Consider the following 13,792-nt stretch of genomic DNA (forward strand, 5'->3'; position numbering starts at 1 on the left):
AATGCCAACCACCAGAGAAGCTACAACCATCAGCCAGCAAACTATATAAGCCCAACCGTTTTGAACTGGCTTATAAGCCCAATCTAATATCAGCTTTTTTATCAGTTCATTTTCTTCGCCATCGTTTAAAATAAAGTTGAGTTTGCTAACTTCAGTGAAAACGTAATCCAACACACCTCTAGACTTATTCCAATCTTTCTTTTTAAAACTGAAGGCAATCATGCCAGCAATTAAAACACCTGCTCCACCTCTGGTCAAACCTGAACCAGACTTACACAGCAGTTTGCTGGCAAGGGTACTATTTTTCATCTCGTCCAAATTCATTTCATAAAATGAAAAAATAAACAAAATCACCCCCAGGCTAAACAAAGCAAAGCCAACAGTTAACAGCCACCCTTCCAAGGTTATTGAAAAAATACTAATGTTTATAAAACCACCTACTTCAAAAGAAAGTTTCCAAACCCCTGTTTGAGCAAGCCATGTATGGTTTGCAAATAAGTTGGACTCTTCTTTAGTTAAAAATTCAGAAAAATTGTATTTTGCTACGTCTTCAGGAGTTAAACTTGTTAATTTCCATGAAGGAGATAACAATGATAAAATCAGCACAACTGCAACTGATAGCAGTAAAAGGACAGTTGTAAAGTATAAATTCTTGGTTTGCATTTTAAAAATAACAATAATATATAATTAAATTTAAACAGTTGCTGCTTAAGGGTATTTACAATCTTTGAAAAAAGAAAAAGAGAAATAACTTGCGGTAAAAGTTTTAGTTTTAGTAAGCATTATATTCTGTATAGATGAAAAAAAGTAGTTAGAGATTTATGTATAAGTAAAATAAGACAGAGAATATTTTTAAATTGACCAGTTTTCAAGTATCCTGCAACCATTAAAAATAATCTAGATTTTGTTTGATTAAAAATCAATTCTTTAAAACATTTTGACCATGATAGGTTATTTATAATTTAATATTAGTTTAATGATGATAACATCAAAAATACTTTATGTTGTTGATCTTATTTTTTAAAGATGTTTATAAATAATGTATATATATGTTTATTTAATTTACTTTTATATTTATACAGAAAATGTGTGACCTGATGGATAGGGATCTTAATGACAGCTTTAAAAACTTTCTGATTTGAACGTTTCAAGAACGAAACCCAGTGGTCTAAACATACACAAAAAAAGTAACTATGATTACAACTACGATTCTTTATGCCACAATTTAGAATTTAAGAAAATTGTTTGTACACTAGCTAGAACTATTATACTATTGTTAACTATTGTACACTTTTTAAATACTTGTTTTTAAGTTTGTAAAAAGACAAATTATCCTACTGAAATTTTTAGCTTCTTTTGACCAAGATTTTTTATACTCACGTTTTTTACACAGAAAACTTTTTATCTTTTAACATATAGCTTCTGTTATTCTTAAGTAATAACCAGTTTCGTTAAACAGATAATAATATATGCTTTTAAGATAGTTATTGTATAGTATAACACTTGAATATAAAAGTTTAAAATTAGTTAAATCTAAGTATAGATAAAAAATTTAATGTCTTTTAGCTTATATTTAAATTCACTAAAAGCTTAGTAAATGTAAAACTTAAAAAAGAATTTTAAAAAGTTTACTACAAAATAAGACTATTTTTAAACAACATTAGTCTTAGCTGTTCAATAGAGTTTTTAAATTTATAAAATTACTAAAAGTAATTAGTAAACAAATATTTAAGTCTACTTGAATTAATTACCTAATAGTCGTAAAGTTGTAATCTTTTCATCCTTTATTTGTAGTTCTTTTATTGATTAACTTAACTTATCCAAAATTGTAGACTATTTATTTCTATAAAAACTAAGGTATATTTAGAGTTATTTTTATAAAATGAGACTTTAATCACTTTACAATAAACAAAATCGGTATTTTTAAAATTAAAAAATAACCCAAGTTAAATAAAAATTATATACATTATTTTTAGATATGACAAAAAATCTAATAAAAGTTAACTGGTGTATTTTTATTGAAGAAAGATAATACTTTTAGTTTTGTATTTATACAGGTTTTTTTAATAGGAAGTATTAAAATAAAACTTATTTTTTATAACAAATTCTGTTTCAGCTTTATTTAGCTTTTGAAAATAAATTTATATATTAACATGATATTATAATTAATATGAAAAATGATGAGCTTTGAATGAGCTTGCTAATGATAAACTGCAATCAAGTAAGAGATGCAGCAGAGGAACTTGCCTTGATAAGTTCATTCTCCAGCAATGAAATTAAACTAAAGCTAGATAATGTCAATCAGCTATCAACTAGATATATAAATAATAAGTCAATTGTTAAAGATTCCAAAGGTCATTGTGATGAAACTATGGATGACAATTTTAAACCTACAAAGGATTAGTAATAAAAGAAAAGGACTAAAAGCTAAAAAAGCTCCTCTAAATTTAAAAAGAAAAATCAGAAAGAGACAATACTAAAAAGGCACGAGACGGAGTATAAAAAGCATATGGTATTTTTTTAAATAGGCAATTAGAAGTCATTTAAAAGTCAATTCTTTACTCCCTACATATTTCTCACTTATCCAGCGATGAAATTAAACTGATACTAGACAATTTTCAACCAAAAATATGAATGGTAAGTCTAACATCAAAGACACCAACGTTTATCATAAAGAAGCTATGGTTGTTTATGTTAAATCTAAAGACGATAGTAATAAAAGTAAACGAAAAAAAAACTCTCGATGACACAATGTTTCCATTTTCTAACTACTATCACTGTTACCCTTACCCTCGGTCGGTAAATTTTTTATTTTTTATTTTTTCTATTTTTTTTTTTTTACAATCACTGTAACCCTTATCCCTTACCCTCGGTCGTTGCTTTTTTTTTTATTAATTGTTATTATTTTATATATTTTTTTTTAGATATTTTTTATTTTTACTATTGCTATTACCCCTAACCCTTACCCTTGGTCAGTAACTTTTTTTTTATTAATGATTTTTTTTGTTTAATTTTTTTTCTGTATTTATTTACTCTCGTGCAAAAATGTAACTCGTGCAAAATTGACCCTTGGTACAAAATCGTCTTCGTGCAATTTTGTGCCCTCGTGAAAATTTGGCTTTGTGCAAATTTGGCTTCGTGCAACTTTGGCTTCGTGCAATTTTGTTCTCGTGCAATTTAGTCCCCTCGTGCAATTTAGTAACCTCGTGCAATTTTATCTTTAGACCCGTTCCCAAAAAAGTTATCTAACGTGATACATACTTAACTAACTTAATCGGTTTCTCTTTGGTTTTTTTCACTTTAAGAGAAAGTTATGAAAAAGAGAAACGCCAAACATCGTTCTATTTAATTATAAGCGTGATTAAAAAGTTTGTTTTTAAATATCAAAAAAAAAAGTTTGGTCTTAAGCAGTTCTGAAATTATCCAAGTAAATTTATAAATATTTGTATATTTAATAAAAAAAATTTATTACACCGTTTGATACTAAAAAAGTTCTAATAATTAGATTACTAGAGTTAATTGAGATAGATTATTTAGTAAACTTTATGTGACATTAGTTGACTTAAAAGCATACGGGTTCAAAAATTCTAGATTACCTACATAGTATTTTTTTTAAACCTTCTAGTGTAGTTATTTTGTAACAAACACAAGCATTTATTTCAAAAATTTATCTGATTTCTGTTAAATATTTTCCAATTGAAACTAATCTAATATCAATGAAATCTATTTATTTGATAGTGTAATAAATGTAAACTTTAGCCCAAGCTTGTGCAATTGAAAATTCTAGCATATTTTAAGTTAAATATTTGTTTACTTACCTTAAAAGTCTAAAAAACTTAATTTAATGTTTGATGACATATATGCTTATTGCTTTAGTAAAACAACAACTAGTTCAATTTATTTATCATTTTTACCTAAGTGTTAATTCTTTAGATAAAAGTAATTTTTCATATATGTTCGTGTAAGTTACCTTTCTTAACCTTCATAAGTATTAAAAAAAAATTTAATAAAGTCTTACTTATATTAGTACAGTCACCTCTCTCGATTCTACGCACATTGTGTCCACATCAAAAGTTCGTTACTAAACGAGAGGTAGCAAATACTATATTGACTGTTTTCTTATAATGCATTTATTTAAATAAAACAAGGAACTTTATCACTTTTTTTGCTTACAAAGATTTTTGAGAAATCTAAATTGCGTAACTAATCGAGAGTGCGTAACCAAACGAAGTGCGTAGATTCGCGAGAGGTGACTGTAGATTTTTTTTAACTAGTATATAATAAAGTTCCTAATATTAAAAACCAAACCAGTACAGGTTTTAAAGTTAATTAAAATATTTTCTAAGGTTCTAGTTCAGGTATATCATAATCTTAATTTTATATTTAAACTGAGGTTAGTCCTACTTTACTTAAGTTGAATATTTAAAGTCACAAAAAAATGTTTAATTATAATTAGTAAAACTTTACGTAAATAAAATGTTTAATAAATAGTAATGTAGTTATAGGAAGAAAAACTCTATAAAATCATTTTACTGATTTATTTATCTCATGCAAAAATTTTTAAACACCCAATTTTTTATTCTCACTTAAACTTTTCATCATTTTTAAAAGTAAATAGAAATAGTTTCATTAAGAATAGAGTCAATAAAGATTTACTTCCTAGTAGCTTTCGTTCGCCTGCATACAAGTAGTAAATTCTAATAGAATACTCTTCAAATGATCAGTTGTGACGTATTTTAAAAGTTTCAGAAGGACTAAATAGCTTGTAGTCCAAATGACTAAAACATTTTTTAGTCAAAAATTTTAGAAGTATATATAAAAATAGCGATGTTTTTTGCAGTAAGATAATATTTATGAAGTATCATATAAAACAAACTTTGCGTTCAAAAATGTGTAACTTCAACATACACCTTTATAAAACAATCTGCTTGATTAATTATGTAAGTATTTTAAAGCCCATAGTTAAACATGCTTCATAAAAATAACGATCTGATAGCAAAACTTTCGATTGGTTTTTTTTTTTTTTTTGTTAGAATACTATTTGTTAGTGTATACATAAAATACTTTTTTTACGGTTTTTGAACTTCTTCAGTTTTTTCATAAAAAATGTTATTTGTTTGTGATTAACAGCTATTTTTGTCTGTTGTCCGATCTCTTCTAGCCAAAGCTAAAATATAAAGTTGATCAATTTTTGATCAAAAAGTGTATATTACTTTTTAAAAGATTATGTCATAATTTAATCTTTGAAGAGATTTTAGGAACTTTTAAAGCTATAAAATTGTACAAATTTACTCAAAGATGAAGAGCATTTTTAATCTAAAGTCTGAAAAATGGGTTGTTTTGGAAGCAAAGAATTGAATGAAGAAATTCCACCTAAAGAAGTTAACGAAAGTATTAACGAGAATCCAATAAATGCAGAAAATACTAAAGTATCTTTTATTTCAAGCATTTTTGCAGACGACAAATTGTATGAAAAATCCGATTTTGTGAACGAAGCATCAACATTTTCTTTAACTGAACATAAAATTGTTTATGCTTCCACTGATAGTCAAAAAATGAGTAACAATTCTGTTCGGAGTTTGTCAATGCAAAGTTTTCATGAGGACTTTTTATAAGTAGTATAGAAAAAAAAATCTTATAGAAGTTATTACATCAATCATACTTTTCATACATTTTTGCTATTTCTTAATTTTTATGATTTAATTTTAATAATCTAAACTAGCTAACTTTACGTTTATTTTTAGCTGTTTGAAAGAAAATTAGTTTAAAAAACGAACCTTTAAAGTGGTGTGTTAATATTTTATTTTTAATTCGAAATCGTTGTATGTTTCACTAAAAAAAATAATCTATAGCATATATAACTTAAAAAGTATAACTAAAAGTTAGTTTTAAGAATACTATTTTTGAAAATAGACTTTTTCTTAAACCTTTTTAAAGCGTAAAAACATAAATTTGAAATTTAACTTAACGGATTAATACACTTCAACGGAGCTCTGTAAAAAATTAAATACTGTAAGGAAAGAATATTAGCTAAAGTAGGTGTATACATGTGTCCATTAAAAATAGAAATAGTTGCTATAGATTTTATAGCTTAATGGTTAATAATAGATGAAATACGTAATGTTAAATCCGACTGTTATAAAACTATATATTATTTGTAACTATTAAGTCTATATTAAATTGATAAAAATAAAAATACTGTATTTAATTTTTTACAGAGCTCCGTTGAAGTGTGTTAATACTTTAACACACAGAAACATGTGTTAGTGTAATAAAGAGGGATACTATATAATTTGTTATTATTATTATATATTCCAGTGAAATTGTTTCGCTAGGTTCTTTGGTTAACAAACGCTTAAATTTATATTTTTTAAATTTAAGTATACAGTTTACACCTCTATTTTTTAACTAAGTGTGCTATAATAAAACTATTAAAATGACAAGTTTATTAGTAGCTATAATAAGACTAATAGCGTGATTGGAAATTAGAGATTTAACTAAAATTTCTATTTGCCCACAACTTAAAACTACATTAAATTTGTTAAGTTCTTACAAAAAATGCTTTAATATGTTTTAAAACACCAATAAACAAAAAATAATTCAGTAAAAAAAAAAGTTTTATCAATTTATTATAAACAGCATGGCACCAAACTCAACATTTAGATACTTTTTTCAAAACCAGCACAACAATAACATAGAAACTAATGGTTTTTGTTTAAATGAACATAATCTTTGTTATAGTTTTTCTGGTAATACCCTGATATAAGGGAATGAAGTAAAGTAGTTTTGAAATTAAAACTATAATAAAATGAGTTTTAAGTTGTAGCATTTATATCAAAAAGTTTTTTAGTACCTTATAAGGATACTAAGTTAAGCTACCAACTACTTTTTGTGTCAGCAAATGCATTAACAAGCTTAAAACGAATAAAAACATTTTCTTTCTTTGACTTGTTTGATAAAAAAGATTTCTTAGATTTTGTTAAGTTTAAACTTGAAATTATTTCTTAACATTACGAATAGATATACTCAAAAAACCGTTTTCTAAATATAATTTTTAAAAGTTATCAGTGTTTTGATATGAAATCGAAAATAATTGTTAAGCTAAATGGTTTTATAAATATTGTCACTAACAAAAAAAAAGAGTTATCTTCTTTTTGATTTTGCGAGCGTTACGTTGAAGTTAAAAGCCATTTTGTCATAATAAACAGTAAAGATATATGGAACTTCACAAAAATATTAATAGTTTTTTGACTTTTATAACTAATATTAAATTTACGTTTAACTTTTATCTTAGCTTATATTTCATAAAACTATAAACAGTTTTTATTTAGTCTCAGTGTTTTTTATCCACAACATTATAGTATAATTTAAAGCTTGCTAATATTTTTCTGTGCATAAAAATAAAAATAAATAAAAAAGTTTATTTGTTCTTTAGAGTAACACTGTTAAACAGTTATTTTGCTATACTTCTTATTGAAAAAATTTATAACAACGTTAAATAAAAAAATAAAAATATATAAAATCAATGCTAAACATTTCTTTCAAAAAAAGGACTTAACTAAAAGCTATCAGTGCAAAACCCGCCGGTTTCCAATTTTTAAGTTTTTCAAAACAAATACTGCTTGTTGAGGACGTGAGGTCAGTACTCAATCTCATGATGATAGTCGATCTTGACTACGTTGTCCGACCATACTGTCGTTTCTAGCAACTTTCTGATCTCATTGCATGTTTTAAACAACGGAAAACCTCTAACGTTATTATGGCAACCTTCGATTGTTTCAACTAACGAGATACCTGGACCGTTTACATTGTAACCTCCTGGAAACTGCCTAAAATAGTTAACAATGTAAAGATAAACACTTTCAAAGACTAATTTTTAAAGCTCGTTTATATTTGACTTCGTTAAGATTATACATCAAAGCTTGGAGTTAATGTTTAATAAATGTTAGTAAAAACTTACAAGCTTACATTACAGTAAATGGAAAAACACAAGTTTGTCATAGTATCAAACGAATACTGACTGTAAACAATAATGTTTTAAACTAAGTCTTAGAGAAGCTAGAACGTCAAGGCTTTGTAGTTTGGTTAGTTTTGAAAAGTTTGTTTTCTGAAGAAAGACTTAATGCTAGATATAAAAAGGTTAAAAATATTAAATAAAATTTAATTTATAAGTTTAAACAGTGTTAAAGACGTTTTTATGTTAAAAATTTGTTTGGTTTACTTACAAGCCGTCTTCAAGAGCAATATATTCATCGAGCATTCTCCGTGATACGTGTTTCATTTTTACTGTGGAAACAGTCTCAAAGTACCGATGTCGCCAAAATCTAAAAAACATATGTTAAAATTATTACGCTTATATAAAAAATATTTGTCTTTTGTAAAGTAAATTTGAAAAAATCTAAGATTATTTACTTTTGAAAATATGCGCCTGTGTAAGAGTTTACAACTTTTTTTAAGAAATATTCTATTTTATTATTTTTGTAATAGTTATTACAAAGTATTTTTATAGACTTAATGTAACCAGTTTTAAAGATCATAAACAACAGTCACATCGTTTCTTTTTAATTTGTTTTTAATTGTAAACTATTTGCAAATTAAAAGAACATGTATAATTTTGTAAAGATGTTAAACTCTACTAATGGGTATATGTCGGATTTATGTTAACTAGAAAGTTGCAACATTGTCTAAAACAGATTTATATATAACATTTAAGTTTACTGAAAATTTAGATTTAAGTTACAACCTAAAATAAAAACTAATTCAATAAAAAATTTACTTAGTCTTAATACTACGTAGATATTTGAGTTTTTAGTTACCTTTAACAAACACAATATTTTAACTTAAAATATATTTTTCTAAGTATTCTAACCTACGATCAAGTGGCTGTGACTTTTCTTCTTCTGAGATTCCTCCGACCAAAAGCAGGTATATTCCGGTGTGCACCTTGTGGTAGTCCCCGTTGAGTTTGGACAGCATTCTTTTTGCCGTGATTGGCTCAAGAGGCTTCCCCATCAACTCGTCGTTGTATTCCTGTAAAATGTTTGCTGTCTCACTTATCTCAAAGACTTATTTTAATCTGAACAATAATTGCTTACTTAATGGATAGTTTTTTAAATATTTTTCAACAAATACTTTTCAACTACTTTAAAACTATCCTGATTAAACAACAATATAATTTTAAAGCTTGAAATAGTTTTAAACATTATTCATATTTTTTTTATAAAAATTGATCTTTTTTATTTTATTCTGTAGTCTCCAAAGTGGGAAGTAAAAAGCGATATCTTAAAACTCACCACTAACGAACACACTCCCATAATTATCACTTTTTCTTTACTTAATTCGTATTTTCTTGCCATGTCAAAAGCAACTTTGGAAGTAGTTGAACTCATATTGCGATGTATCTTTCTAACAGCTTCAAATTTTAGCGAGTTGAAACGCGCGTAGCAATGCGACTTTTCAATAATTGGCTCGATACCCTGTAAGTTATAATACTAAACACTTGGCTATAAGTCATTGTGTTAATTTGCCAAATAAACTTTTGAAAAATAAAATATACTTGTTCTCCGTTTATAAAGTAGATATCTTTAATTGTTTTTTCAACAGTTAAATCTAAAGTATGTCTTTTTTTTAACATTTATATTTGTTTATTTCTATTCAAAAATATAAGTTTATGCGTTTCTTAACAAAAGATCCTAGCGAATCAAGTTTACTGGAATATGTAATAATAACAAATTATACAGTACCCTTTCTTTATTACTTTAACACATGTTTCTGTGTATTAACCGATTAACATACTTCAACGGAGCTCTGTAAAAAAATAAATACTGTAAGGAAATAATAGAAGCTAAAGTAGGTGTAAACTTGTGTCCATTGCTTGTTTATTTCAATTTTTAAATTGTTCTGTACTCTTTTCATTGTTCTACCGTATTCAAGTTTTATAAATTTCTAACTAAATTTTAAAGATCTGTATCCAAAAAATAATACAATCTTAACAAACCAAAGTTGTAAAATCTATTAAACTGTTTTTTAGTCTTGAAAGAGTATTTATACATTAAGTACCTCGCATTAAAGATAAAATTAACTTTGATATTTTAATTTTTTTTTAATTTAGATAAACATTTTTATACGTTCCTTAAATTATTTTTATTGAAAAAAATGTTTAAAAGCTCAATAAAGTTTATTTTTATCTAAAACGTAGATCTAGACATAAAATGTCTCAAAAGCATGCTAAAAAGTTTAGTAAGTCAAAAATAAATATTAAAATGGAAACGGGTATGAAATCAAAAACTGAAAAAACGGGTATTACTTTTTGATAAACATATACTAAGTAGTTTTTTTTTCATTCACTTTAACTTAAGATTCACTTTTAAGCATATATTAATTTTATTTTTAATATGTTGTAGTTACAGTTATAGTTTTATAACACTTATCTAAAATAAAATATATTACTTTTTATTACTTAGATGTCTAAAATTTTATTTTTCTTATTTACTAGAACTTTCTTCAATTAGTATGTTTATTTCGAGATGACAGCAGAAAGCAAAACGGTTAAAAATTTAATGATGCTGTTTGTTTAAGAAAAATAGTAAGAATCATTATATACATACGATATTAGTTATAAAACAGCTTGAGCTTTTATTTCTTGCATTCATTTCATTTTATTCGTTTGGTAAAGTTATCTAAAAACATAAAGTTTTACTATTACTTAAGACATAAAGCTTTCAACTGGAGAACTTTTTTAAGTAGTCATAGTCATGTAGCTATAAGTTTGTATATAAATGAAGCTGACTTGAAAAAAACCGTATAGCCCGATGAGTTTGTATAGGAAATAGTGAAATCACCATGTTTTATTTATGTTATGTGACAAGCAGTACTTTTAGCAAAGTTTTGTGAGTAATCAAATTTTTTTAATATTGTGTTTCAATTGCATTTATATCTTTTAACGCAAGTGTATCAGTTTTTTGTTATTTATATAACTATCATTGTGTTATTTTAATTAAGTTTTTCAAATCAAAGTTAGTTTATTTTAAACAAAAATATTTTGTCAAGTTTGGAAGCGGTAATATATGATAAGTTAGTACCAAGTAAAAAAGTTATAAGTTTAGTATATATTCAAATATGTTCAATTTTTATTTGTTTTAAAGATCTGAATGCACAAACAAAGGGTCAAATTATACAAACGCGTTCTTAAATCTCAGGTTTACATTTTAAAAGCATACCACACTTTCCAATAGTTGTTTTCTTTCTGGGACTGGAGATGTTAATACTATTTTTATTCCTTTTAACATGTCCCTCAAGGGCTGCAACATGACAGACCGGGGAACATCAATTTTAGTATTATCTTCATCAGCCATTACGTGTTATAAGAATGACAAATTTTATGTAAAAATCATAGTTTTTGCAAAATTATTATAATTACATAGTTTGTTTATGTATAAACTTGATGAATCTTGAAAGTTACGTAATAATTAAAATACTATACGTTTCTAGTTTCTTTGCAGTCTAGAATTAGTTACTAAATATTGCTGCTAAATAGCCGAAGGCTTTTTAAGAAAAATTATCTTCCACAGTTCACGCCAGTTTTTATAAAACAATAATCATGGGATGTTGCTTAGGTAAAAAGAAAAAGCAGGAGGTTGAAGAAAACCCAGAAGCTACTCATGGACCAACTGAAGATCATGAAGAAGAACCTGCAGAGGAGCAACAAGTAGAAGAGGCTCCTGAAGAAGAAGAGGAGGAAGAATAGTATAAGTTAAAGTGAAGCCTTTTTTTAACAACATACAAAACAATATTTGAATAATATAAATTGACATGAATAGATTAATTTGCACAATAAAATACAAGTAATTATAAACTTGTTGTCTTGTTTAATGTAGTAATAAAGAACTTAAAAATAATTAATAATAACTTAATGTTATAAAAGTGATAAATTGTAATTAAGTAGAAAAATGTATAAAAAGTATGTGAAAAAAAGCTAATCCATGTTCTTAACTTTTTTATTTTACTCAATTACAAGCATTAAACTTACTATAACAGGAACGAACATTAGAAAAGTTTGTATATTTATTGCTTTTTTAACTATATTTTTAGTAGCTTTTATGTATTGTGCGTAAAGAAAATAACATTTAGTTATCTATTATTATTTTAAATTAAAAGGTTATCATCTTGTGTTCAAAGATAGCTCTTCTTTTAGTTGAATTCAAATTTTTACATATACAATATTCTTAAAATTTTGTATATATGTAAACAAAAAACATAACAAAATAATAACTATTTCCTGTTTAAACTTGACTGAAGTCAAAGAAGTCATACTACTTAAATTTTATAATTTTTGTTTGTTTTATTTTTAGTTCAGTATTAATAAGTTTAGAGTTTTTGTTTGTGAACTACTTACACATCTTATTTCTCTTATGAAAAAATTTAATTATGTTTTAGCATAAAATATCTTTAAACTAAATAAATCTACAATCTACATATACTTAAATAGTTTATTTTTAATAACAACTTTAAGCTTTACAAAATATTTTTTTTAATTTAGTTTCTACGATGACTTTTGTATTGACGTGTTTTTCCTACAATATAATAGAAATAAACTATTATAAAAGTAGTGTTTCTACAAAGGAAAGTTTAGTATTTTCTGTAACATGATGTCTGTTAAAAATTTACTATAATGATTTACTCTGCTCACTTTTTAAAAGTTAAGGAAAAAATAGTCAAGACTGTTTTTTTTTTTCTAAATAAATCTATATCAAAATATTAAAGTAGTTGAATAAGATCAGTTAGTGTATATTATAAAATTTTTCAAGCTTCTTGCTTTAATATTTTTCTATGATATAAAACAGCATACTACTTACAGCACCCTAGTGAGCAATGTTTTGTTTTCTTTGATTAAAAAAATACTTAAAAGAACATAATTTTTAAGTTTAGATTCTTGTGTTATACACTTACTTAAAGTTACAAAATGCACCACGTATGTTTTAATTATATAAAGGTAATGTACAACTTATTTTTAAAAGTTTTTGTAGTTGAACAGAAACTTTTACAACTGTCTAAATAACTTTTGATGTAAATACTCATTTCTTTTTGTCTATTGAAATATTAATGGATTTTACTTATAATATGTATACCCTTCAAAGTTCTCTTAAGTTTGTAAAAGTAAAGATATCAAAATGCAAGATAAATTTGTAAATAAAGTATAAAGTTTCTAGTTTGTGTGGTAACTACTCCAATGTTATTACACTGGTTTACAGTTTTCGTTCGTTTTTTCTTAGCAAAATATTGTTTTGCATTTTTTTATGAAATTAAAAGAATGTAAAGTTATTTAAGCATCTATATAAATAGTAAAAAGTATTAACAAAAATTTACTGAAACAAAAAATTAAACCTTTATTAAGGTTTTTTTTTATTTTTCAGAATAGTTTAATTATGAATTCGATAACATATCTTTCTAAAATAGATTTTGAGATAGCAATTCTAGTCTAGAACATGCAACGTTATAGAATTGATAGCTAAACTCAATTATTACTTTTTTACCTATACTTTTAGTAGCTTTTATATATTGTACGGAGAGAAAATAACATTTGGTTAAATATAATTATCTTAAAATAAAAGTTTAACAAAGGGTTGATTATGCCAATTCAATCATCAGACCACAAGCTTTCGGTAGACTGAGACCTTAAATTAAAAGGTTATTATCTTAGATGGCTCTACTTCGTTTAATATCTAAAACGTGTGTAAAACACATTGTACAAATTCGGAGCTAGTTTTGTTAGAATACAATACAACTTGAATTA

At 25.4% G+C, this 13,792-nt stretch overlaps 1 protein-coding gene across 1 annotated transcript; it reads right to left on the reverse strand.

Moving 5' to 3' along the window:
- Positions 1–7,639: 7,639 nt before the first annotated feature.
- Positions 7,640–11,354, reverse strand: LOC145842960 (dTTP/UTP pyrophosphatase-like). The gene is made up of 5 exons (XM_082950433.1): positions 11,220–11,354; positions 9,294–9,476; positions 8,870–9,030; positions 8,226–8,324; positions 7,640–7,829 (listed from the first exon to the last, which is right to left on the reverse strand). Exons 1-5 carry the CDS (start codon positions 11,352–11,354, stop codon positions 7,640–7,642), a joined length of 768 nt encoding a protein of 255 aa, XP_082806559.1.
- Positions 11,355–13,792: the final 2,438 nt, after the last annotated feature.

Source organism: Thalia democratica, chromosome 8 (genome assembly GCF_965202585.1).
Source record: "Thalia democratica chromosome 8, ktThaDemo2.hap1.1, whole genome shotgun sequence".
Lineage (NCBI taxonomy): Eukaryota > Metazoa > Chordata > Thaliacea > Salpida > Salpidae > Thalia > Thalia democratica.